Genomic DNA, 25804 nt, shown 5'->3' with positions numbered 1-25804 from the left:
GTATTTCAGTGTAAAATGCTACGTATGCAAGTATGCCAACAAAGGTCCATATAGTTAAAGCCATGGTTTTCCCAGTAGTGATGTGTGGAAGTGAGAGCTGGACCATCAAGAAGGCTGATTGCCGAAGAATTGATGCTTTTGAATTATGGTGCTGGAGGAGACTCTTGAGAGTCCCATGGACTGCAAAAAGATCAAACGCATCCATTCTTAAGGAAATCAGCCCTGAGTGCTCAGTGGAAGGACAGATCCTGAAGCTGAGGCTCCAATACTTTGGCTACCTCATGAGAAGAGAAGACTCCCTGGAAAAGACCCTAATGTTGGGAAAGATGGAGGGCACAAGGAGAAGGGGACGACAGAGGATGAGATGGTTGGATAGTGTTCTCGAAGCTACTAACATGAGTTTGACCAAACTGCGGGAGGCAGTGGAAGACAGGCAGGGGTCACAAAGAGTTGGACACAACTAAATGACTAAACGACAACGACAACATGCAAGTAGGACAGGTGTGGGGAATTTGTGGTTCCCCAGAGGTTGATGAACTACAACTCCCACAATCCCCAGCCATTGACTATGTTTGCTGGGACTGATGGGAGCTGTTGCCAAGCAACATCTAGAGCAGGAGTCAGCAACCTAAGGCCCATGGGCCACAAATGGCCCACGGGGTTGTTTTACTGGCCCACGAGCCACTCCGAATGAAGCCACCCGCCCAGTGAGTTCCCACGCGCTGCGCTAAACTGGTGCAACGTAGGGCGGGGACTTGCTTTGTGGTGCCGGAAATCGCGTCTGCACAGATGCCGGTGTTGGAAATAATGGGTGTGCACGCTCACGCCCGCCCGTAATCTGGTCCGCAGAGGGGACTCCATAGCAGTGAACTGGCCCAGGCAAGGTAAGCCTTGCTGGCCCCTGATCTAGAGGGTTGAAAGTGAGTGGGGTTTTCCCCTTTTCTGGTCTGTTATTCCACAATTGACAACCCATTGCATGCACTTCTGACATTTCCTTTCTGCCCCCAGAAGATGCCTAGGAGAAATATCCACCTAAGAACTTGTGTTGATTTAGCCGACTCTAATTTGACAATGTGTCTCCAATATCCCTGAGTTATTCCCCTGGGATCTCTCCTCCAATTTATCTCTGGACTAAAGATCCAGCTCCCGAGAATCCCTCGGGGAATCTGAACATACAACACAGAAGGGTTATTCTCTCTCTCTCTCTCCCTCCTTATAGCTGTAAAGCATAAAAAAGCTGTGCTCAGGTACCAGCAAGAAAACAAACCTCTCCAGCTGTGCTTGTCTTTTAAAATGGATGGACAAGCCGCCAAAGGCTATGGCAGCTGAATCCTGCCCATACTTCAACCAAAATTAAACAAGGGTGCGACCTGCAACAAAACGTTGCATGTGGAGTACCCTTGCTCAGGGTGCCACGAAGCCAGCCATGCCCATTTCCGGACTACTCCATTCCAACCTCCTTCCTCCAGCTTCCCATTTTTCTTCCCTGTCCAACACTCAGAATTCTGTAGCCGCCAAGCCTTGCTCAATGCTCATTGAGTTGTTTGCCACCCTTCTCCCGCCCCAAAGTTTTTCTGTAGTTCAGCGAACCTTGGTGTTACCCTCCCACCGCGTTCACCCTTCCTGAAGCCTCTTTCGTTTACATGGGCATTGCCATTTTAGCTTTAAGTGTTGGCATGCAGGGAACTGAATTCATGATTGGTACATTCAGGGGAATAACTGTAATTTCACAAACCTAGAGCGTAGTCAGAAGCAAAACATGGAAAATCAATTATCCCCCCCCCCCACCTTTCAGTCCAACTTACTTACACCCTAGATGTTGACAAAGAGTAGCCTTCTGTACTTAAGGTTATAAATAATTTTCTGCTTTGAGGGGTTTTCCCTAGGTATGGGCTTCCACAGAGATTTTTCCAGGCAAAACACTGGGCTGGGTGGGGGGAACGCAGGCAAATGTCTCACAAAAATTGAGAATACAATGGTACCTCGGGTTACATACGCTTCAGGTTACAGACTCCACTAACCCAGAAATAGTACCTTGGGTTAAGAACTTTGCTTCAGGATGAGAACAGAAATCACACGGCGGCGGCAGGAGGCCCCATTAGCTAAAGTGGTGCTTCAGGTTAAGAACAGTTTCAGGTTAAGAATGGACCTCCGGAACAAATTAAGTACTTAACCCAAGGTACCACTGTAATAGTATCTACATTTCCCACATATCAAGTTCTACAAATGCAGGAAAGCAATAAAAATTGTTTTAAAATGCTGGAAACTTTCTCTCTCTCTCTCTCTCTCTCTCTCTCTCTCTCTCTCTCTCTCTTTGTAAAGGAAAGCTAGGGATTTTTTATTTCCCTAGACATCCAAATGCTTAGATTTGAGGTTGGGAATGTTGAGTTATCTGTGTCCCACCACTGGAATTTATGGAATTCCAAAAATCCCCTCAGCCAATGTTCTCCCTGATATCTCTCTCTTATCTTAACTCCATCTCTTTTACACAGAGGTTTCCAGCAGATTCTGTCCCTGGAGATTCTAGACTTGGATAAGCCATAACTTACATACCCTTGACAAGATAGGCATTTGGCCAAGTGACTGGCAAACAGAGAGTCTTTTCAGTCTATGCCCATGTCACTGAACTCTAACTTGGGATACCAGCATTGTGTGGACTGGCTCCAGAACCAGGGCCGGATTTAGGTTTGATGAGGTCTTAAGCTACTGAAGGTAATGGAGCCCTTTGTATGTCCAGCTGTCCTTTGTCAACAACAAATTGTCACTGTTTTTTGTGTTGAATATATGCTATATATATATATCTTGCGAATTTGTGTACACTTTTCTCAGCCTGAATTGCAATGTTTTGTTAGAAGTGTGAATTTGGAAGGATAGCTGCGTTTCATTTTGTTTCGTTTCGTATATTGTTTTTAAAAGCGTGAACGGGGTTGATTCACTTCTAAACATGAACGGAATCCAATTTCTCCCCATTCCCAAACTCCCTCACTGTTCTGTTCAAAACAAACAAACAAAACCCCATAAAGATCTTTTGCCACATCACAATCCAAACTCTGCCATGATCAGGCTCTTGAGTGGCAACAGTTCATTAATTAACACGTCCTGCGATTCAAATAACTGGGCTTGGCTCCTATTTTGGATACCAAAGCAAATCTCGTTGGAGTGACTCCTCTCCAACTTCCTGGGTAAGAAGCCAGCTGAGCTTTGCAAGCAGAGAACATGTTGTGGAGTTTAAATCTAAGCCGCTCTGGTATCAGAGATGATTCCCCTGTCCCCAAATCCATCTTGTGCCACAATGAAGTTCTCTGGCCAGCGCCAAATTATCTTTGTCCTTCAAATAAGAGACAACTAAAGAGGAAGGGAGAAGAAACTGTTCTGCTGCCACATGCCTGCCGAAAGGAATTGCTCAAGAACAGCAAGCCTTGCAAGAGTTATGTGGTCATGTCAAGGCAGTAGCATAGTTGGGGTGGGGGTGGGGCATGGCCCCGGGTGCAAATTTATGAGGGGGTTCAATGCCACTACCGAACTTCAGGAGGGGGGGTTGCGGGCTCCCTACTCCGCCCACACTCCCGCGGGGCTGGCGCCAGCCTCGCGGGAACCAGGGATTCCCCTAATTTGCACCCCCCCGCCGCCAGCCAATCGGCGGGCGACGGGGGCCGGCTGAACAGAGGCCACTTAAGGTCGGGGCAGCCCTGGGCTCTCCCCTTTTCTCCCTTGCAGCCGGCACGGTTTCCCACCCACCCGCCCCTTAGGTTTGCCCTTGACTTTGCTATGGGCTTCGGCTGGTCGCCGCAAGGGGCCTGGTAGGAGTTTTTCCATTTGGCTAATTGGCTGGATTTTAGAGCCACTTGGTTTTTTCGCCTACCTCGTAGCAAAACGTCACAACTCCCTTTGGTTTTGGCGGTAGGCATTGGCCGGGGTATTGTCATGCAAGCGAGTTCGGGGGGGAGGAACGCCATCACCTCCCCCAATGCTTGAAGGGTAGTTCGTTAAAGGACTCCGAGGGGCGTCGCCTCGTCCGAAACCTACGGAGGCTAGGGCCTAAAGCGCGCCCCCGAGCGGTAACCCATCGGGGAGCGCCTAGGGATATGCATCTCGGGTGGCTCCCCCTGTTGGTGTTTAACCCTTCCCGGTTAGACCGGATAGTCTGTTAGGGCCAATGCCTAAAACCAATACCCCTCTTACCTGTAATCAATAAAGTTGTGGCCTTATTCGCCCATTAACCTAAATACTCGTGTCCGGTGTCATTATTTGTTCCACCTGTGGAGGGGAGGGAATAGCCACGCAACCAGGTGCCCCCATGACAGGCCTCTTCGTTGAGGGTGGATATTCTATTCCAGGCACTTCCAGCTTCCAAGAGACTGCAATCTACTCCCACTATATAAAAACCTGGCAGTGATCTACCCCATTGGATTGACCAGAGTTGTTGAGCTTTCTGGGGGGAAGCTTCATCAAATTTGTTGAGCTTTTTTTGGGGGGGGAGTGCCCTGTGATCAACCAGTAGATTGCAATCGACCTGTTGGACATCCCTGTTCTATTATCATTATCATTATCATTATCTATCATTATTTTATTTATACCCCACCCATCTAGCTAGGTAGCCCCAGCCACTCTGGGCAGCTTCCAACATATATTAAAACATTAAATATTAAATACTTCCTTATACAGGGCTGCTTTCACATGTCTTCTAAAGCTTGTATAGTTGCTTACTTCCTTGCCTCAATGGGTCACATGACTCCATACCCTCCAATGCTTCTCCAATGAAAATCGGCACGTCCTAAGGAAAAGTGGGACATTCCGGGATCAAATCAGAAACTCGGATGGCTTCTGTAAATCTGGGACTGCCCCTGGAATCTAGGGACACTTGGAGGGCCTGCAGTTTTCAGAATCTTCAGAGAAGAGGGATTGATTGATTGTTGTTGTTGTTGCTGTTGTTGTTGTTTAGTCGTTTAGTCGTGTCCGACTCTTCGTGACCCCGTGGACCAGAGCACGCCAGGCACTCCTGTCTTCCACTGCCTCCCGCAGTTTAGTCAAACTCATGTTAGTAGCTTTGAGAACACTGTCCAACCATCTCGTCCTCTGTCGTCCCCTTCTCCTTGTGCCCTCCATCTTTCCCAACATCAGGGTCTTTTCCAGGGAGCCTTCTCTTCTCATGAGGGGGCCAAAGTATTGGAGCCTCTGCTTCAGGATCTGTCCTTCCAGTGAGCACTTTGAAAGTTGTCTTTCTGCAAGGCAAACAGGGGTCTCCTAACAACTTCCATTGCCCTTAACAAACTACGGCTCCCGTAGCTGCTTGAAATCGTACGAAACTGATTCAAATGTATGGTGCAGATATGGCCTAAGGCAGGATATTCTGGTTACCTCAAATAGCAGTAAGATAGCAGTGCCATCCCAACTCCGCCTGGAAATTTGCTCTTGAAACTGTGACATCTGCATAGCGAGCCAAGCAGGAATTTAATCTTCCAAAAAAATATATATTATTTTTTTTTGACGGAAGACCATCTCTTCCAACGGATAGTGAGCTACTTTAGGAATGCAGATCTGTCCCCAAAAAGCTCTCAGGACTCACATTTCCAAGGCAGTTGCTGGATAAAACACTAGCTCACCAGTGCTCATTTAAAACCAGCATGCTCCAGTTTTGCAGGATGCTTATGTCTCAGTGCCAGGCTTTAAAGATTTGCTTTGCCCACAGGCAAGCCTGAATACAAAGTGTGAATTTTATTTTCATTCTAAACACGGTGGATTTTCTTTTGGGGTGGGGTGGGGAGCAGAGGGAGAGAGAGAGAGTGTCACAAAAAGTGCATGAAAAGAGCAGAAAAATATTCCTTTCCCTCCTGTTAGTCTCCCTGGGTTTATTGTCACAAAACAGTTTTACTGCAGAGGGATTTAGAGCAAAGGATGAAAAGATTCCCAGTCTAGTACGCCCCAGAATGGACCCTGATTTGAAAGACATTAGCATCTGTAATATAATGAGATATCCAGAGCTCTCGTATTCCAGAAAATTGGGAGGATGCTTCGTGGTGGTGTCGGCAAGACATGAAATTTCGGGACGTGAAATGCATTGGAGAGCCTGTGTGGTGTAATGGTTAAAGTGTTGGGCTAGGACCTGGTAGACCTGGGTTCGAATCCTCACTTGGCCATGACTGGGTGACCTTGGGCCAGTGACTGTCTCTCAGCCTAACCTACCTCACAGGGTTGATGTGGGAATTAAAGGAGAACCAGTGTACTGAGCTCCATGGCGGGAGGAAAATGGTGGGATATAAACACAATAAGTAACTAAAAAATATGGTGGCCACTTTCAGATTGCCTGTTTCTTGGGCACTCGTCCTGATTTTTTTGCACAAAGTTTTGAAGGGAGGAAGATAGGAAAGTGGCCTTATAGAGCCATTCAGCTCAGCTCTGCTCACACAGTGTCATGAATGAGCCAGCTCCAAGAGAAGGTTTGCAGCCAACTGCAGAAAGCAGCCTCTCGGCAGGGGAAAGCCGGCAGCTGCAGACTGCAGCTCCTTCTGACCTTGATGGGCTGGCTGATAAGGCTGTAGCTGAGAGGAGGCTCAAACACAGCCAAAGCTCACCGGAAGCACACACAGGAGCAAATAACAGCTTCTTGGAGCAGGAAGAGGTTGAGACTGTCCCACTACGTCTGAGGAGTCGGTGAATGGGAGGGCTGATAGATAGGAAGCAAAACCAGAGATGTAAGGGTTGTAAGTTCAATTTCTTCTGTCGACACCGGAAGGACTCTTAAGAAGGGTCATCTTGAGTAATGATGCTTTGTTAGAGCCGTCTGAAGCTATTTGTTTGTTTTTGCAATAAATCCTCCTTTTTAATTATCTACACTTACTGTGCTATCAAGCTGGGAACTTGGACTCCTGACACACAAACTAGTAGCAGCTCTCAGGATTTCAGACATTCCCAACCGTACCTGGAGATTCCAGGGATTGAAACTGGGACCTTCTCCATGAGGAGCACCTCCTCCTCCACTGAGCCACAGGCCTTCTGGAGGTTAGATGATGCCTGCAGGGAAGTTTGCTGGGAAGTTAGGCACCATTGCATCAAGCGAATATTGAGAGTTGGTAGGAGAACCCTATTCTCCACACAGAGCAACTGTCAGGTGTGCGTGCAGGAGCCAGGCCCTGTGACCAATAGGACTTTGCAGGACTGGGGCCGTCCTAAGTTTGTTCTGAAGAGGCAAGGCGTGGCCGCACAGGTGAGGCCAATTGATAACTCACAGCACCTGGTGGCAAGAGCCGGGAAGGGATATAAGGCCAGCATTTCCCTTCGGCTCTTTGCCACAGTAACATGTTCCCTGCCTTGCTGCGTTTGACTCCTTGCTTCCTGACCCTCAGACCCTTGACTTCTTGACTCCCGGCTCTCTGACCCTTGGACTCTTGGCTTCCTGGCTTCTGGACCCCCGATGCTGCTCCCACCCCGCCATCTTGCCCCCGGTCCTGACATCCCCTGCCGGTACTTCGATCACCCGTGCACCAGACCGTGACAGCAACAATTCCCAGAATTTCCCTGGGGGAAGGGATTGGCCACTGAACCACTCTGGGTACTGTACTGTAAGGGGAATAATGGGGGTTCTATGAACAGCTCTCAGCATCCTTAACAAGCTATACATCCCAGGATTCTTTGCGGGGGAGCCAGGACTGTACTTTAGGAAAGAAAGAGACTGGAAGTGGGAGGTGCGGAGCAGTGGCGGGGCAAGCCGATGGGGCAGCAGGTGGGGCCAGCCGGCCAAGGGGGCGGGGTGAGCCGGGGCACGATTCTCTGCTGGGGCCTCTGAGGAGTCAGTCTCCCTGCCTCCTCCCACTCAGCCGCCCTGCAGCTGAGGGTGAGGCGGCGGGCGAACTGTTTGGGGCAGCGCAGAGCCTGCGGACGCCCAAGCCACTGCGTCACTCCCAGGAAAGACACGTGGCTCAGGCGTGCCGCAGGCGAGTGCCGCCTGGCATTTTGTCACCCCCCTCAGTGGTGACACCTGCCCCAACTGCACCCCCCTTCCTCCACCCCTGGTGGAGAGGCAGGAAATAATAATAAATATGCAACAGTTGCTGTGCAGGAAGAGAAACCTTTTTTAAAAAAAATTGTAAAGTGAGCACAACAGATACAAAGCAAATGCGATTTTCAGAAATGAATTCCGAAAAGGAGCGCTGGGTTTAAATAACAAAAATGAACGGAGCAGTGAAATGGTTGAGGGGTCGAAATCCCATTTTTCAGTTGGAAAGAGTTGTGTGAGCAGCATAGCTGAACAAACAGGATCCTCTTCCTTTCCTGGTTGGAATCTGGAGCTGACAGGTGTTCAGGTCCGTCCGTCCCCCGTCCGCATTTACGGGTTCTTTCGGTGACATTTTTTAGGCGCCACTGTCTTCAGCTAAGATAGCGGTGTGCCAAGATTTGACGATGAAGAAGCCACATTTTAACGGATTGGTATTTTCCTTCCTGTCCAATTTCCGTTTCCAGGGGGCGGGTAAGGAGACAGAACAGGCCTCATTAAAAGAAGGGATGACTTTGTGTGCATCCCGGTTTAAACAGGGCAGCGCCTATTGAAGAAGATTGGGAAGGCTTTGTGACTGGGCTTATTGTTTGAGCTGACTGGGAGCTAAAGCTGCCTGCAGGGTTAAACTCCAAAGCCCTTAATTGCGACACTCAGTATTCTTCCAAAATGTCAGTCTGTAGCTGTAAATAAAACTGTCCGGAACAAGGGCACCTTAGCCGGTTTTGTCTCAAAGGAGTTTTGGAAAACCACGTGAGGATTAAGAAGAGCATTTTCTTCCCATGTGCTTTAACAAAGAGCATTCAAAGCTGTTCGGCTGCGCAAACAGACAACTTTGTTGTTGCTGCTGCTGCTGCACAACAATGGATAGGCCTTACCTCTTAACCCTGCAGGGCTGCAAAATGAGGGACGAGGTGGGGATCTGTCTGGGAATATAACACCAAAGCATCGAGGAATGAAGGACGTTATCAAACACTCGTGAAGGTTATCAAGAAGATGATATCTAGTGAACAATACGTCTGCTTTGAATGCACAAGGACCCAGGCTCCCCTGCATCTCCAAGAAAAGCTTGTCTGAAATCCTGGAGAGCTTCCTGTCAGTGTAGCCAATACTGGTCTAGATGAACGCGGGTGGAGCTCTGGTCTAAACCACTGAGCCTTGACTCATACAAAGATTCCCTTTGCGAAATAACAAAGATATGTAAAAAACAAAAGTCTTCTCCACCTGCGAGTTCCATCCATTATTGAGAATAAAGGTTCTGCAAAGTCTTAGATGAGCCAGACATTTGCATATTCTGGCAACCGTGTGCCTCCATATTCATATAAGAAATATAATCATGTCATATGGGGGAAAATAGATATCTATCATTAGAGCTCTGTCCTTTAGATACTTCTAGCTTATGAGATACCTGTTCCAGGAAGGCAATAACACAACAAATTTCAGTGATAGGGGCTGTCCTTGTTTAGACCCTTAACCTAGCAAAGGATAGACTAAGGGGAGGTAAAAGGGATGTGGGTGGCACTGTGGTCTAAACCTCTGAGCCTCTTGGGCTTCCCATCAGAAGGTTGGTGGTTCAAGTCCCCATGAAGGAGTGAGCTCCCGTTGCTTTGTTCCAGCTCCTGCCAACCTGCAGTTTGAAAGCACGCCAGTGCAAGTAGATCAACAGGAAGCTAAATGGCGTTTCCATGCGCTCTGGTTTCCGCCACAGTTTTCCATTGCGCCAGAAGCGGTTTAGTCCTGCTGGCCACATGACCCGGAAAGCTTTCTGTGGACAAACGCCTGCTCCCTCAGCCTGAAAGCGAGATGGGCGCCGCAACCCCATACTTGTCTTTGACTGGATTCAACTGTCCAGGGGTCTTTTACTTTTAATTTACCTAGATGAACCAGTATAAGACAGCTCACTGTGACCCTTCATTGTTTGGAGAAGGGCTGTAACTCAGTACAGTGGTACCTTGGGTTACGGACGCTTCAAGTTACAGACACTTCAGGTTACAGACTTCGCCAACCCAGAAATAGTACCTCGGGTTAAGAACTTTGCTTCAAAATGAGAACAGAAATCATGTGGCGGCAGCAGGAGGCGCCGATTAGCTAAAGTAGTACCTCAGGTTAAGAAGAGTTTCAGGTTAAGAACAGACCTCCAGAACGAATTAAGTTCTTAACCCGAGGTACCACAGTATTAGATCATCTGCCTTTTATGCAGAAGGCCCCAGATTCAATTTGTCACGTCTCCCGGTAGGGCTGGGAGTGATTCCCCCCTCATACCCTAGAAAGACAATGCCAGTCATGGTAGACAATACTGAGAGAGACGGATCCAGTGTCCTGGCTTGGAGTTAAGCGGCAGCTCTTTCCTTGCTGAACCACTAGGATAGCTCAGCTAGTGGACTCTGGTGCTTTCATTTTTTTATATGTAGCTTGCATTTTTGGCTGCAAAGCTTGGTTAGCAAATAGTAGCTCAGCGTATACCTGGATAAGCTCCTTCAGACTCAGTGTTCTGCACTTGGTGTTTGTCAAGGCTCATCAGTTGTGGAGGGCTGAGCCCAACGAGCAACGTTCAAGGCAGCCCATTCCTTACTTACAGACGCTTTAAATAAGAACTGGTCGGCTTGTTGTGAGCAGCAAATAGCTTTTCAATATGTAGAAATGGCCTTTTGTAAATAGGTAATAAATGACACCTTTGAATGAACTCCACTTACCGGTGATATTTAGAGCATCTGCAGGGTGGCCTCTGCAGGCAAGCTTGACCGTCTTTTCTGTTCAGTTCAGTTCCTTTCCTCCCTGCTGTCTTAACTATAATGTATAGTGATTTGCGTTTACAATCAAGTGCTACAGAAGAAAGTAAAGCTATCGCCATAATTAAACGAACAAAATTAAACCAGCCCATTGCAATTAATTTTTAAATGAATCGGAATTACCGTATTTTTTGCTCTATAAGACTCACTTTTCCCCTCCTAAAAAGTAAGGGGAAATGTGTGTGCGTCTTATGGAGCGAATGTAGGCTGCGCTGCTATCCCAGAAGCCAAAACAGCAAAAGGGAATGTTGCTTTCACTGCGCAGCGATCCCTCTTGCTGTTCTGGCTTCTGAGATTCAGAATATATTTTTTTCTTGTTTTCCTCCTCCAAAAACTAGGTGTGTCTTATGGTCTGGTGTGTCTTATAGAGCGAAAAATACGGTATGCCTAGTTTTTATTCTTCCTGCTCTGTGCTTCTATGTGACCAATAGTGGAGTCAGTCTCCCCGTGATATGTCTTTTCTGTAGATTTAAAAGTAGTGTACCTGTAAGTCTGCTCACGTTTTCTGGTGGGCGGCGTTGTGACCGGGCATTGGGCCCTGCAGTGATCCGGCTGGGGGTGCAGATCGGCCCCCACCTTGCCACTGCAAGGCCAAGTCACTGGCACTGGCTGGGGCCCTGCCCGGGGCAGGCCCTGTGGTCAAATCAGCACTGACGGGAGGCATGGCCACTGGAAATTTAAACCGCAGCGCGGCCAGGGACCATCCTCCCTTGTCCTTCGCCAGATCCTGTTGATGCACCACTGATTTAATTATTGGGTTGTGATGGCACAAACTCCATACTGAAGAGGCAGCACGAGTTTGCCATGTGACCAGAATGCCTTCCTTGCTAGGGGAGACACAACATGCCTAATTCAGTACAGGAGCTTAAGCGTGATGATGGGATGGCTGGGGTTGAGCATTTATCAGGAACGACTCAATTGATCAGGAGGGTCCACAGAGGTTGCTGCCGAATCGGTATGAACTTGGGGAGCACAAAAGGGGTCTTTGAAGGTCGAGGAGGCACCTGGGTCTTACCTGCATGTGGGTCTTTCTGTGCAGTTGTGACATCCAGTTCTGTCCCAGCATTTAAAAAATAATAATTTCACTATAACAAATTATCATAGCATATCATCTTCATCATTTCCCCAATTTTCCCCCTCCCCAAAAAAGAACCCTCCCTCCCCCCCCAAGATTTCCCTCCGTTCCTCTCTCTGATTTTTCAGCACATGTTGTTCTCTGCATATTGTCAAATTGTAAAAATCCTTAAATTGTCTATCTATTATATCAACAGTCAATAAATTTGTGTATGTTTATTCAAAACCTGCCAAGGAGTCCAGTTCATTTTGTTGTTGTTTAAAGTTGTTTGTAAAAAGTTCCCATTCTTCTTTAAAGTCACAGTTGTCCTTGTCTCACAATTTGTATGTCAATTTCGCCAGTTCTGCATAATCCATCAATTTCTCTTGCCATTGTTCATTTGTCGGGGTTTCCTCATTCTTCCATCCTTACGCTATTAAGACTCTTGCCACCGTTGTCACATACATAAATAAATTCTTTATTTTCCTTGGCAGGTCTTTTCCTACAATCCCTAACAATCTGTTTTTTGTTGTTGTTTTTTTACAAATGTTAATTCAAACATTTTCTTTAACTCATTATATATCATTTCCCATAATTTTTTAATTTCTCCACATTCCCACCGCATATGGTAAAATGTCCCTTCTTTTTCTTTACACTTCCAACATACATTTGACTCAGTTCTGTCCCAGCATTGACACAATCCATCCTTTATTCTCTAGGAGCAAAGCCCCAGTAACCAGACGTCAATAGCAATGATGCAGGAGCCCCAGGAAATGGTAGAAGAGACTGTAACTGTGGAGGAAGACCCTGGAACCCCGACATCCCACGTTTCCATTGTGACTTCAGAAGACGGGACCACGAGGAGAACCGAGACCAAGGTAGGAACCATCGGCTTTGGCCTTTTCTCTGCCAAAACCTCTCAACAGGGTGTGGAGAGGTGAAAGGAGCGCAGTTTTATCTAGGGTTTATTGTGGTTTGATTTAAATACTTTATTGTCACTTGTACAACTTGCATACAGTGAGATTACATGAGCACCCACCACTCAGCTCTCTTAGTCTTAATTCCCTTCGTTTACTGAAGCACACCCACCAAACCCGAAAGTCAGTTGCCCTGTAGTTATCTTTTCATTCAGCAGCCTAACAGCTTGTTGGTGCGACTATTCATGCTTCTGTATCTTCTGCCTGAGGGCAGGAGATCAAGAAAGTGCCGGCCAGGGTGTGAATCATCCCTGAGAATTTTCCTCACTCTCCTGAGGCAACGTTTGTCCGCTATTTCATCCAGCGGATTCATGGGACAGCCCATAATATCTTGTGCTGTATTCACCACCCCCTGTTGGCACTTCCTATCAGTTGATGTTAAACCAGCATACCGCACCATGATGCAGTATGAAAGGACACTTTCTATTGTGGACCGGTAGAAGGAGATCATCAGATGTTGATTGACATTGTTCTTCCGCAATGCTCTGAGGAGATGGAGTTTCTGTTGGGCTTTCTTAACCACCTGGGTTGTATTGATTTTCCAAGTAAGGTCTTCCCTGAGATAAACTCCTAGGAATTTAAAGGAGGAGATGCTCTCCACACAGCCCTCCCTGATGTACAGTGGGGCTAGTTCTCCTCTCTTCCTCCAAAAGTCCAACACCATCTCCTTTGTCTTGCGGATATTAAGGTGCAAGTTGTTTCCTATGCACCTTGTAGATATATTGATCTGAAGCTTCTGGAGCGTAGGCTTTGAAGAGCTGCAGATCTGCACGGGGCGGGGGGAGAGAAAATGCGGCCCTCCATCTCTTCATCTGGCCCTTGGAGGCCTCCCCAGGTAACACCCTTCCCCAGCACCCCTTGGCACTCTGAACATCTATGCCTGGCTGGAAGGTGTTCGTGGACCCTGAGAATGCCTCCAGCTTCCCTAGGTGTGCAACAGAGAGGGGTGTTCTAGTTACAGGTAGGTAGCCATGTTGGTCAGCCATAGTTGAAACAAAATAAAAAAATTCCTTCCAGTAGCACCTTAGAGACCAACTAAGTTTGTTATCTGAAGAAGTGTGCATGCACACGGAAGCTCATACCAATAACAAACTTAGTTGGTTTCTAAGGTGCTACTGGAAGGAATTTTTTTATTTTGTTTTGAGAGGAGTTGTGCAAGGATATGTAGAAGCTGGCCGGCTGTACGAGGGTGAACTGTTACATGCATTCACCACATGCTTTGGCCTCTGGCCCTGGCCGTCACTGGCGTGTGGCCCTGGGAAGGTTGCCCAGATGGGAATGCGGCCCTTGAGGTGGAGAAAAGGTTCCCTGCCCCTGGATTTAATAAGCCAAAAAAAGCAGAATGCAGACAGCTCAGGCAGGTGACCAGGGGGAAAACAGAAATGTTCCTGTTATGAAAACAGCACAGAAACCTCCACATAACTGGGCTCTCCTTGCTCTCGAGCACTTGAGAATTCACTTTTACTTGGGGGGTTTTGACCCTCCTGCCTGGGATGCCACTGGATGCTGGGCTGGTTCCCAGAGCCTGTCAAAAGCTAAAGGTAAATTGCGTATATCATCGCCAAGTGTTCCTTGGATAGTTATCGGAGGAACTATAGGGATGCGGGTGGCGCTGTGGGTTAAACCACAGAGCCTAGGACTTGCTGTTCAGATGGTCGGCAGTTCGAATCCGCGTGACGGGGTGAGCTCCTGTTGTTCGGTCCCTGCTCCTGCCAACCTAGCAGTTCGAAAGCACCTCAAAGTGCAAGTAGATAAATAGGTACCGCTCTGGCAGGAAGGTAAACGGCGTTTCCATGCACTGCTCTGGTTCGCCAGAAGCAGCTTAGTCATGTTGGCCACATGACCCGGAAGCTGTACGCCGGCTCTCTTGGCCAATAAAGTGAGATGAGCACCACAACCCCAGAGTCGGTCACGACTGGACCTAATGGTCAGGGGTCCCTTTACCCCTTTACCTATAGTTTGGTGGAGTGCATAGGTTGCTGGTACAAGGGGCCAGGTTCCATCCCCTGCATATGCCATTAAAAGAAACAGGCAGTGGATGTTCAGAGGAACCTATCCCTGCTGCCAGTCAGAGTAGACAGCACTAGACTAACTGGACTAATAACCTGGCCTGATACAAGGCAGGGTCCCATTTCCCCATTTTTGCACAGCTGTGGATCTGACAAACCTTTTCTGACTATTTCAAACATACCATATTTTTCACTCTATAAGATGCACTTTTTCCCTCCTAAAAAGTAAGGGAAAATGTGTGTGCATCTTATGGAGCAAATGCAGGCTGCTCAGCTAACCCTGAAGCCAGAACAGCAAGAGGGATTGGTGCGCAGCAATCCCTCTTGCTGTTCTGGCTTCAGGGATAGCCTCTTCAACAACGTTTGATTCAGAATATTTTTTGTCTTGTTTTCCTCCTCTAAAAACTAGGTGCGTCTTATGGGTGGGTGCGTCTTATAGAGCGAAAAATACGGTATTTTATTTTGCGGGGAGAAGGGGAATTAGATGTGTGAATCATAGCAGAGATTAGACTGCTTTTGTCCCCATCCTCCTCCCTCTTGGGTTGTACAGGGGCAACAAGGAGACTCAGGAAGAGGAAGCTGGCAGCCAGTGTAACCTCCTGGACTCCTTGCAGGTAGGAAAGCAGGCAGGTGGAAGTTGGAGGGGCAACACTCTATTTGCCCTAATGCATCAGCCCCTGCCAGCTCCTCCTTAGAAAGCGAAAAGGAGAGAGGGAGGATCAGATCCGAGGTGCCGTGTTTGACGAGGCTGCAACATAAGCCTTGCAGGGAGATAAGATGGAGGATTGAACTTTAATGGGCATTGTGCTTCATGGAACTAGCAGGGGCCTCCGCCGCACGCTAACTGTTAGATAAAGAAAGACAGGCACACAGATGACAGAATTTGCCCAGAATAGTCATACCACTGATAAGAAACATATTTGCGGTTGAAAGCGAAATGTATATGATACCTGGTATCTTTTTCCCAGCAAGGGAGCAGGGAAATCATTTAAAACAAAGGCGAGCATCCTATTCCGGAGGGGACCAGAGCTCAGTGGTGGAGCACACATGCATTGCAGGTTCAATCCTTGGCGAGGGAAGATGCCCAGTGGAGACTCTGCAGAGTTGCTGTGTCTGAGCGTAGACCAAGGATGGGGAGCCTGTGACCCTCCAGTTTCCATCAGCTGCAGCCAGCCTGGCCCATTGGTTAGAGGCGAGGGGAGTTTTTGCCCAGAAACATCCTTGCATTAAAGGCTGCACACTCAACAGCCACATTGTACTGTTTTTCAAAGAATCCTGTTGGAGTTTATCTCCTCTTCCTACCTGCAGATGACGGGCATTGAACCTGGGACCTTCTGCATGCAAAAATTGGTTCTCTGTCACTGAGAACTGGCCCTTCCCTTAAGACAGCCTTTCTCAACCTGTGGGTCCCCAGATGTTGTTGAACTATGTGATAGGAATTTTATGGTCTTAGATATATGGTAATGTTCATAAGTGTATCAACCAAGCACATACATAGATCAGCACAGGAAGGCCAACCTGGAACCATTTTGATTCCTAAACTGACCAAATCTTTTCTCTGCAAGGTCAAAATGGAAAAGCCTCTCCACTGTCTTTTCCTTCACAAATCCTGTCTTAAGGGTATGTCTGTGTTTGAATAGGGTGTGAGCCTGTGACCTGGCCCAGGAACTAAGTATTTATCATTACAAAAGACTGGCCAGGCTCCCCAGGCAATCCAATCAAGTAACCTGCCAGACGGGAGATAAACAACAACAGGAGAAAAACAATATTAAAATTTCTGTTTTAGACCGCCTTTTCTGTGATGTAGGTGTGATGTATCTGAGGGGTGGTCTTAGGTTACACCCCTTCTGTGATGTATGTATGATGTTTCTGGGAGTGGTCTTGATCTACAGGGTGGCAATTTCAAAAGTCTTTATAAGGCCTTGTGCGTCATTGTTCTGGGTTCCTCCTCCTCTCCTGTGGGTGACGGGAGCACCCTGTTGCAACAGATCAATAAAGATCAAGCTTACTAGCTGCTTTGCTTCTCAATATTCTCTGGTTGGCCTCTGTTATCTTCTCCTACCAGTAGGGAACCTATGTAAGGACTCTATATGGGTTCTTGGATACCCCATAAGGGAAAAGGGCAGATTTTTGTTTACAACAACTACAACTCCCATCACCCCTAGCTAGCAAGGCCAGAGCTCAGGGATGATGGGAGTTATAGTCCAACAACATCTGGGGACCCACAGGTTGAGAACCGCTGCCTTAAGACACAGGAAGCTGCCTTCTACTGAGTCAGACCATTGGTCCACCTAGTTCTGTATTGCCTTGCACTGACAGGCAGCAGCTCTTTAGGGATTTGGATAGGGGAATCTCTCCCAGCCCTTGCTGGAGGTGCTGGAGATTGAATTTGGGGCCATCTGCATACAAGGTGGGTACCCTAACACTGAGCCATGCCCCTTTTGCAACGGGCACTACTCACCACTGCCTTAATCCTGTTTCAAAACCTGGCAAATGTCATTGAGTTGCAAGCACAGGCCTTCCCCCATACAGGGTGTGTGTGAGAGAGAGTGTGTGTACACACAACACACACACACAAAATAGAGAGCGCTTCTGTGAATAATTGCTTTTCCAAGCTCCTGTTTTGCTCCTTTCATCTAATGTGCCTCGCAAGCTAGGACCCTGCGTAAGTATCATTCAAAGCACAAAGGACTCTTTCAGAGCTACCACTCGCAAATCTTCGCAATCGCTCTTGAAAGCCAAACATTTTAGCATGTTAAAACAATGAAGGTCACCTTGGACAGGGAAGGCACAAACCGTTTACCTTCCCCGCCTCCCTTCCGCAGATTAATACTGTGGCTGATTAAAAGGAGCCCGTGGTTGGCTGGCCGTTTTTAAGGGCTGGGGAATCTCTGCATAAAACAGTGTCTGATGAAATCTGCTCTTTCTGAAATATGTCTCTTACACTCTCTCACTCTTCTATATCTTTATCATGATCTGCCTTTGCTGCAGTGAACATAATTAATCTCTCCCCCTCCCGGGCCTGTTCTTTCTCAAATACATGCAAGGTATTTGTGCTCAGCCTTTGCCCAGAGGTCTACTCAGAGGAGGAGCAAAGGAGTCAGGACCCTCGTCCCCCCCCCCACATCTGATTTTCAGACTTCCAGTGGCTTCATAGTGCCATTCAGTCTGGACACCCTTGCCACAAGACTGGGAATCCCTACCTGGGCTCATGGCTGGCTATCAGATCACACACCTCACCTCCTCCAGGGCCAAGGGAGCAAAGGATTCAGTGAGCCAGGCAAGAGCTTCAGGGCTACTGCAAAGGTGCATGGCTACCTGCATGTGAGGCAACTCAGGTGGAGAAGGAAGCACCTGGAAGCACCTACCTAGGTTAGGTCATGGCTGAGGTCACATCCATTTGAAGCACTTATTTGTTGTTGTTGTTGTTTAGTCGTTTAGTCATGTCTGACTCTTCGTGACCCCATGGACCAGAGCACGCCAGGCACTCCTGTCTTCCACTGCCTCCCACAGTTTGGTCAAACTCATGCTGGTAGCTTTGAGAACACTGTCCAACCATCTTGTCCTCTGTCATCCCCTTCTCCTTGTGCCCTCCATCTTTCCCAACATCAGGGTCTTTTCCAGGGAGTCTTCTCTTCTCATGAGGTGGCCAAAGTATTGGAGCCTCAGCTTCAGGATCTGTCCTTCCAGTGAGCACTCACGGCTGATTTCCTTCAGAATGGAGAGGTTTGATCTTCTTGCAGTCCATGGGACTCTCAAGAGTCTCCTCCAGCACCATAATTCAAAAGCATCAATTCTTCGGCGATCAGCCTTATTGATGGTCCAGCTCTCACTTCCATACATCAATACTGGGGAAACCATGGCTTTAACTATATGGACCTTTGTTGGCAAGGTGATGTCTCTGCTTTTTGAAGCACCTATGGATTCCCCCAAAGAATACTGTGAACAAGTCAGGTCTGCCAAGCAGATCTCGGAATGTGGGAAGGCTAATATGGCTGCAGACAATCCCTTCAGATATACGGAGTCTTCCCTCAAGATGACCTATTTATTGAGCCTTCATCCTCATTTGCTTGCACCGATCTGTCAGGTGTGCATGCAGGAGCCAGGCCCTGTGACCAGTAGGACTCTGCAGGACTGGGGCCTTCCTAAGTTTGTTCTGAAGAGGCAAGGCGCAGCCACACAGGTGAGGCCGATTGGTGGCAAGAGCTGGGAAGGGATATAAGGTCAGCATTTTCCCTTCAGCTCATAGAATCATAGAATCATAGAGTTGGAAGAGACCACAAGGGCCATCGAGTCCAACCCCCTGCCAAGCAGGAAACACCATCAGAGCACTCCTGACATATGGTTGTCAAGCCTCTGCTTAAAGACCTCCAAAGAAGGAGACTCCACCACACTCCTTGGCAGCAAATTCCACTGTCGAACAGCTCTTACTGTCAGGAAGTTCTTCCTAATGTTTAGGTGGAATCTTCTTTCTTGTAGTTTGGAACCATTGCTCCGTGTCCGCTTCTCTGGAGCAGCAGAAAACAACCTTTCTCCCTCCTCTATGTGACATCCTTTTATATATTTGAACATGGCTATCATATCACCCCTTAACCTCCTCTTCTCCAGGCTAAACATGCCCAGCTCCCTTAGCCGTTCTTCATAAGGCATTGTTTCCAGGCCTTTGACCATTTTGGTTGCCCTCCTCTGGACACGTTCCAGTTTGTCAGTGTCCTTCTTGAAGTGTGGTGCCCAGAACTGGACACAGTACTCCAGGTGAGGTCTGACCAGAGCAGAATACAGTGGCACTATTACTTCCCTTGATCTAGATGCTATACTTTGCCACAGCAACACGTTCCCTGCCTTGCTGCCCTTGACTCCTTGCTTCTTGATCCTCGGACCCCTGACTCCTTGCTTCCTGACCATCGGACCCTTGGCTTCTTAACTCCCCACTCTCTGACCCTCGAACTCTTGGCTTTCTGACTCCTGGCTTCTGGACCCCCATTCCTGCTCCCACCCCACCATCTTGCCCCTGGTTCTGACGTCCCCTGCTGGGACTTCAATCGCCCACGAAGCGGACCGTGACACAATCTTACATGGGGGTTAGATTATTCCTGGTCTTTATCGAATCTTCATCTCAAATTTGCTTGCAGGCTGTTTACACACCTTCCTGTTAGTTCATCCAGCACTTTTTAGTCCGGTTTCTTGACACTTCATTCTTCAAAGTGTATTAAAGTTGTTGGGTGGCTTTATTTGCACAAAAGCTTTATTTCCGGTGGGACGCGGGTGGCGCTGTGGGTTAAACCACTGAGCCTAGGACTTGCCGATCAGAAGGTCGGTGGTTCAAATCCCCGCGACGGGGTGAGCTCCCGTTGCTCGGTCCGAGCTGCTGCCAACCTAGCAGTTCGAAAGCACACCCAAAAGTGCAAGTAGATAAATAGGAACCACTCCGGTGGGAAGGTAAACGGCGTTTCCGTGCGCTGCTCTGGTCCGCCAGAAATGGCTTAGTCCTGCTGGCCACATGACCCAGAAGCTGTACGCCGGTTCCCTTGGCCAGTAAAACGAGATGAGCGCCGCAACCCCAGAGCCGGTCACAACTGGACCTAATGGTCAGGGGTCCCTTTACCTTTACCTTTACTATATTTCCAGTATGCTCCTGAATTCCACCTGCAAAATACTGGCAGTCTGGAGGAACCATGATTCATCCACCCACCTTCTGATCAGGCTGCTAGCCTTGGTGAAGGCAAGCAATGGTGCTCCCCCTCAAACCACAGTTGCTCACTTCATTCAGATTTCCGTGGGAAGCAGCCTTCCTTGGCCCCTCTCAGAAAAGCTCCACCACTTTCAGCGTAAGTGGACATTTGGGAGAGAAGCTTGACCTCCCCATTTCATAGTCTTCAAAAGGGTATGTTCTTTCATAGCCTCCTGTTAACAAGGTAATGGCTTGTACCTTTTTGGCCTGGTAATTTTACAGTCTATATGTCAAAAGTAAGCTCTTGGAAATGTCAAAATGCTTTTATACTTGAGTGCTTTCTCCTTACTTATTTTCTGTTTTATGACACAATTTGGGGTGGGGAGAGAGAGAGAGAGAAACTTGTTCCAGTTTTGGAAGTTTCTATAAATTATTTAAGTCATCTCAAGCTTTAAAAGGAGTAGGGGGGACGCACCCGTCTTTCTTACCCAACCATACATCCTACTTAGAGTCTGATGGCTTCATTCGAGCAGAGAAGAAACTGGTTCAGTCTTGTTTGGCATTAATTTTTGTGTTCCATGCACTTGAAGAAATGAAGGTTGAGTAATAATAATAATAATAATAATAATAATAATAATAATAATAAAATTTATTATTTATACCCCGCCCATCTGGCTGGGTTTCCCCAGCCACTCTGGGCGGCTCCCAACAGAATTAAAACCACAATAAAACATCAAACATTAAAAACCTCCCTAAACAGGGCTGCCTTCAGATGTCTTCTAAAAGTCAGATAGTTGTTTATTTCCTTGACATCTGATGGGAGGGCGTTCCAAAGGATGGGCGCCATTACTAAGAAGACCCTCTGCCTGTTTCCCTGCAACCTCACTTCTCACAGTGAAGGAACCACCAGAAGAACCTTGGAGCTGGACCTGAGATTTTGCTGAGCCAGCGTGGTGTAGTGGTTAAGAGCGGTGGACTTGTAATCTGGTGAACCAGGTTTGCTTCCCCGCTCCTCCACATGCAGCTGCTGGGTGACCTTGGGCCAGTCACACTTCTCTGAAGTCTCTCAGCCCCACTCACCTCACAGAGTGTTTGTTGTGGGGGAGGAAGGGAAAGGAGAATGTTAGCCGCTATGAGACTCCTTCGGGTAGTGATAAAGCAAGATATCAAATCCAAACTACTCTTCTTCCTCCTCCTCAGTGTCTGGGCTGAACAATGGGGGTGGAGACGCTCCTTCAGTTATACAGGGCTGAGGCCATTTAGGGCTTTAAAGGTCAGCACCAACACTTTGAATTGTGCTCAGAAACGTACTGGGAGCCAATGCAGGTCTTTCAGGACCGGTGTTATATTGTCTCAGCGGCATACCCACTCAATCATCTCAATGGTTTGGACCAGGAAGGTATTTGTGGAGAGCGTTTATATCAGGCTTCCTCAACCTTGGCCCTCCAGATGTTTTGAGACTACAATTCCCATCATCCCTGACCACTGTTTTTGCTAGCTAGGAATCATGGGAGTTGTAGACCAAAAATATCTGGAGGGCCGAGGTTGAGGAAGCCTGGTTTATATTATCTGTTTATTGCAGGGGCGGGGAACTTTTTGCACCCCAAGAATCACCTTCCCTTCTGGGTGCCAGATGCGAGTGGTTAGAGAGGGGCCCTGTCCATTTTGGCCTTCAAAACAGCTTTGAAGATGTTTCAAAAAGCTTTAATTGATAGTATTTTACAGAATACGTGTTCGTTGTGGTGGTTCGAACTGTACTTTTCAATGGATTCTTGTTAATTGGTTAGTTGTTGGTGATATATTATTGAACTTTCCGCATTCGTGGTTTGCGTTTGCTGGAAGCTGACATGCAAAGATCTTCCCCAAAAGGTGGCCTAGGTAAAGGTAAAGGGACCCCTGACCATTAGGTCCAGTCGTGACCGATTCTGGGGTTGCGGTGCTCTCTCGCTTTATTGGCCGAGGAAGGTGGCGTACAGCTTCTGGGTCATGTGGCAGCAGGACTAAGTTGCTTCTGGCAAACCAGAGCAGCGCACGGAAACGCCGTTTACCTTCCCACCAGAGCGGTACCTATTTATCTACTTGCACTTTGATGTGCCTTCGAACCTCTAGGTTGACAGGAGCTGGGACTGAGCAATGTGAGCTCACCCTGTCGTGGGGATTCAAACCACTGACCTTCTGATCAGCAAGCCCTAGGCTCTGTGGTTTAACCCACAGCGCCACCCGTATGGCCTAGCCAGTTACAAATAGATATATCATTTTTCTTTAAAGATATATTTTCTTTTGTAATTTTGTCTCTGATGAGATCAGAGTGAAAGAAGTTGCTGTAGCTGCAAATTCCCACCCTAAAAAACCTCAAAATGAACCATACCTGGATGGTGGGGGTACCAAAAGGCAACTCACAGCTGAAGAACTTTGGGGCAAGACAAGAGGTTCTTCATAGGAACACAGAATCACAGAATTGTAGAGGTGGAAAGCACCCCAGGGGTATTGGACCATTGTTCAATACTAGCCCAATACTGTCTACACTGACAGGCAGTTGCTCTTTGCGGTTCCAGGTAGGGACTCTTTTTCCAACCTTGCCTGGAGATGCCACAACTTGAATTTGGGATTTTCTGAATGAATGGCAGGTGCTCTACCAATGAACTAAGGACTCAAACACAACATACACACTTAGATTGGCGGACTAAGATGGTTGAGTACGTCGAGCTAGCAAAGCTGACGGGGAAGATCCGGAATCAGTGTGACAAACTGTTTCAAAAGGACTGGAGCAAATTTATATTATATAGTGGTACCTCTGGATACCAAAGGGATCCGTTCCGGAGCCCCGTTCGCATCCTGAAGTAAACGCATCCCGCGTCTGCGCGTGTGTGGGTCGTGATTTGCCGCTTCCGCGCATGCATGCGACATCATTTTGAGCCTCTGCGCGAGTGGCGAAACCCGGAAGTTACACGTTCCGTTGCTTCTGGGTTGCCGCAGAGCGCAACCCGAAAGCGCTCAACCTTGAAGCAACGTCAACCCGAAGTATGACTGTCTATGAAAGAATATTGTAAACATCTGAAAACGTTTGTAGCTTTGAGTTGAAATGTTTTGTAATGACAATATATTTAATAAGGGGAAATATAAAAGAGAGAAGGTAAAAAAGTGGTTATAGAAATCCTAAGAATAAAGTAAATATGTATGGAAGTCAGGAAGAGGAGCGGGAGGAGGTCGATGCTCGGTTAGAGCGATGTTTGAGCTTATTGATTTATGTATGGATATTGTAATTACAAAAAATTTAAAATGTAATAAAAATTACTTTTTAAAAAAGAACAACAAACAAAACACACACACACACACACCAGCATTTGGGGGCTGCAGAGTTTTATAATCATCCCAAATATTTCAGTCGCTTGACCACACAGATTGTTGATGCAGTTGTTTGCCAAGCATGCGAAACGATTAAAGCAAACCCTCTTTTAAAAAATGTTATTAGATGAGTTTCGCCCAGGGAAGTCCCCGCAAAATGCACCTTGTGAGATTCCAGAGATGTTGTTGAAGTGGATTTATTAACCAGCCTGGCATTTTGCAGATTATCGTTGAACAGGAGGGTTCTGTCTCCTAGGAAGGAGAAACGGCCTTTTCTTGCGAGGGAAAGTTAACAAAAACTGGAGCTCCAATGAGGGATGGTTCTGGGATGCGATTTGACTGGTAGCAACTGTTTCCAGGGCATTTCATGGGGAACAGCTGGTGTGGGCACAGTCTGCCCGCTCCAGGAGGCCATCTGTATGCCGAGCAAATGATGAAAAGCCCATCAAAGAACTTGACCGGTTAGTCCTCTGCAATGGTAGAGCTCTTGCCCCCTTTGAGCTATTTTCCTGCGTTTGTTTCCTGCCTTTCCACCATCACGGAACCTGAGATGAAGAGAATATGTAGTTCTGAATACCGTATTTTTTGCTTTATAAGACACACTTTCCCCCTCCTAAAAAGTAAGGGGAAATGTGTGTGTGTGTCTTATGGAGCGAATGCAGACTGCGCAGCTATCCCTGAAGCCAGGAGAGCGAGAGGGATCGGTGCGCACCGATCCCTCTTGCTCTCCCAGCTTCAGGGATAGCTGCGCGAAGCCTCTTCAGGGCAATGGGAAGAGCTCTCCCCCTGCCCTGAAGAGACTTGGCATGGCTACCCCAGAAGCCAGAACAGCAAGAGGGATCGCTGCTTTTGCTGCGCAGCGATCCCTTTTGCTGTTCTGACTTCGCTTCGCTGGAGAGGCGTGGCGCAGAGAGGGAAAGCTGCACAGTGCCCCTTCAGCGAAGCGGGGGGAGAAACGGAGCCCCTTCCATTTCTCCTCCTGCTTTGCTGGAGAGGCACTGCGCAGAGAGGGAGAGAATAATTTTTTTCTTGTTCTCCTCTAAAACTAGGTGCATCTTAGAGAGTGAAAAATATGGTATATCACTCTTCTAAGCCCAGACCAGGAGCGGGGAGGAAGACGTATTGCTTACTGGTCCACTTTGCATGCAGAAGGTGCTAGCTGTCAATCCACAGCAGCCCCAGACAGGGCTGGGGGAAATCTCCTTGTCTGAAACTCTTGAGCGCTGCTGCCTTTCCACCCATGTGTGCTTCTGTCCCTCCATGATTCACCCATGAAAACAGCAGGAGAGAATTATATGCCAACACACCTCTCCAGTTTTCATTGTTTTACTCCTGCGATTTTCCAGGTCAAGGAGGCTGCAAACAGTTCTTTTCCTGGAATAAAAATCTATGTACATATTTATTTAATTGCATAAAATTTATACGCCGCCTGGAAGAAAAACCCTTAAAGTAGTTTGCAAAGAGAATAAAAACAATAAAATTATCAGCAACAAGAATTGAAAACAACTACAGTGGTACCTTGGTTTTCGAACAGAATGCGTTCCGGGAGTCCGTTCAACTCCCAGAACAGTTTGGAAACCAAAGCACGGTACTACTACTCCTGCAGCCAAGTGGAAGCTGCGCCGAACATTTGGCTTCTGAAAATTGTTCGAAAAATGGAACATTTACTTCTGGATTTCGATTATTCGAGAGCCGATTTGTTTGGGAGTGAAGGCATTCGGCTTCCAAGGTACGACTGTATTTAAAACATTTTTTAAAACCTTAAAATTGGCGAGAAACTAAAAAAAAAGACATGTCCACATTCTACTTATCTGGGTTGTCTTACCAAAAATGTTTTTTGAAGGTGCCAAAAAGAGTACAGGGATTGGTGCCAGCCTGATGTCAATAAGCAGGGAATTCCAAAGTGTAAACGGTACCACACTAAAAGATGGGTTGGGTATTAAGTGGCGCTTGTAACTGAGCCAGTTTG

The 25804-nt window shown here is 47.5% G+C and overlaps 1 protein-coding gene across 9 annotated transcripts in view; it reads left to right on the top strand.

Moving 5' to 3' along the window:
- ARVCF (ARVCF delta catenin family member) overlaps window positions 1–25804 on the top strand; it is a 330432-nt gene that overhangs the window by 148525 nt on the left and 156103 nt on the right. For all 9 annotated transcript variants that reach the window (XM_081842755.1, XM_081842752.1, XM_081842750.1 and 6 more), the window contains one exon: window positions 12553–12711. In XM_081842755.1, the coding sequence (XP_081698881.1) occupies window positions 12553–12711 (159 nt within the window). The remainder of the gene's footprint in view (window positions 1–12552; window positions 12712–25804) is intronic.

The sequence above is a fragment of the Podarcis erhardii genome, assembly GCF_964252035.2.
Source record: "Podarcis erhardii genome assembly, chromosome: 15".
Taxonomy (NCBI): domain Eukaryota; kingdom Metazoa; phylum Chordata; class Lepidosauria; order Squamata; family Lacertidae; genus Podarcis; species Podarcis erhardii.
This window is presented reverse-complemented; position numbering and strand designations above follow the sequence as displayed.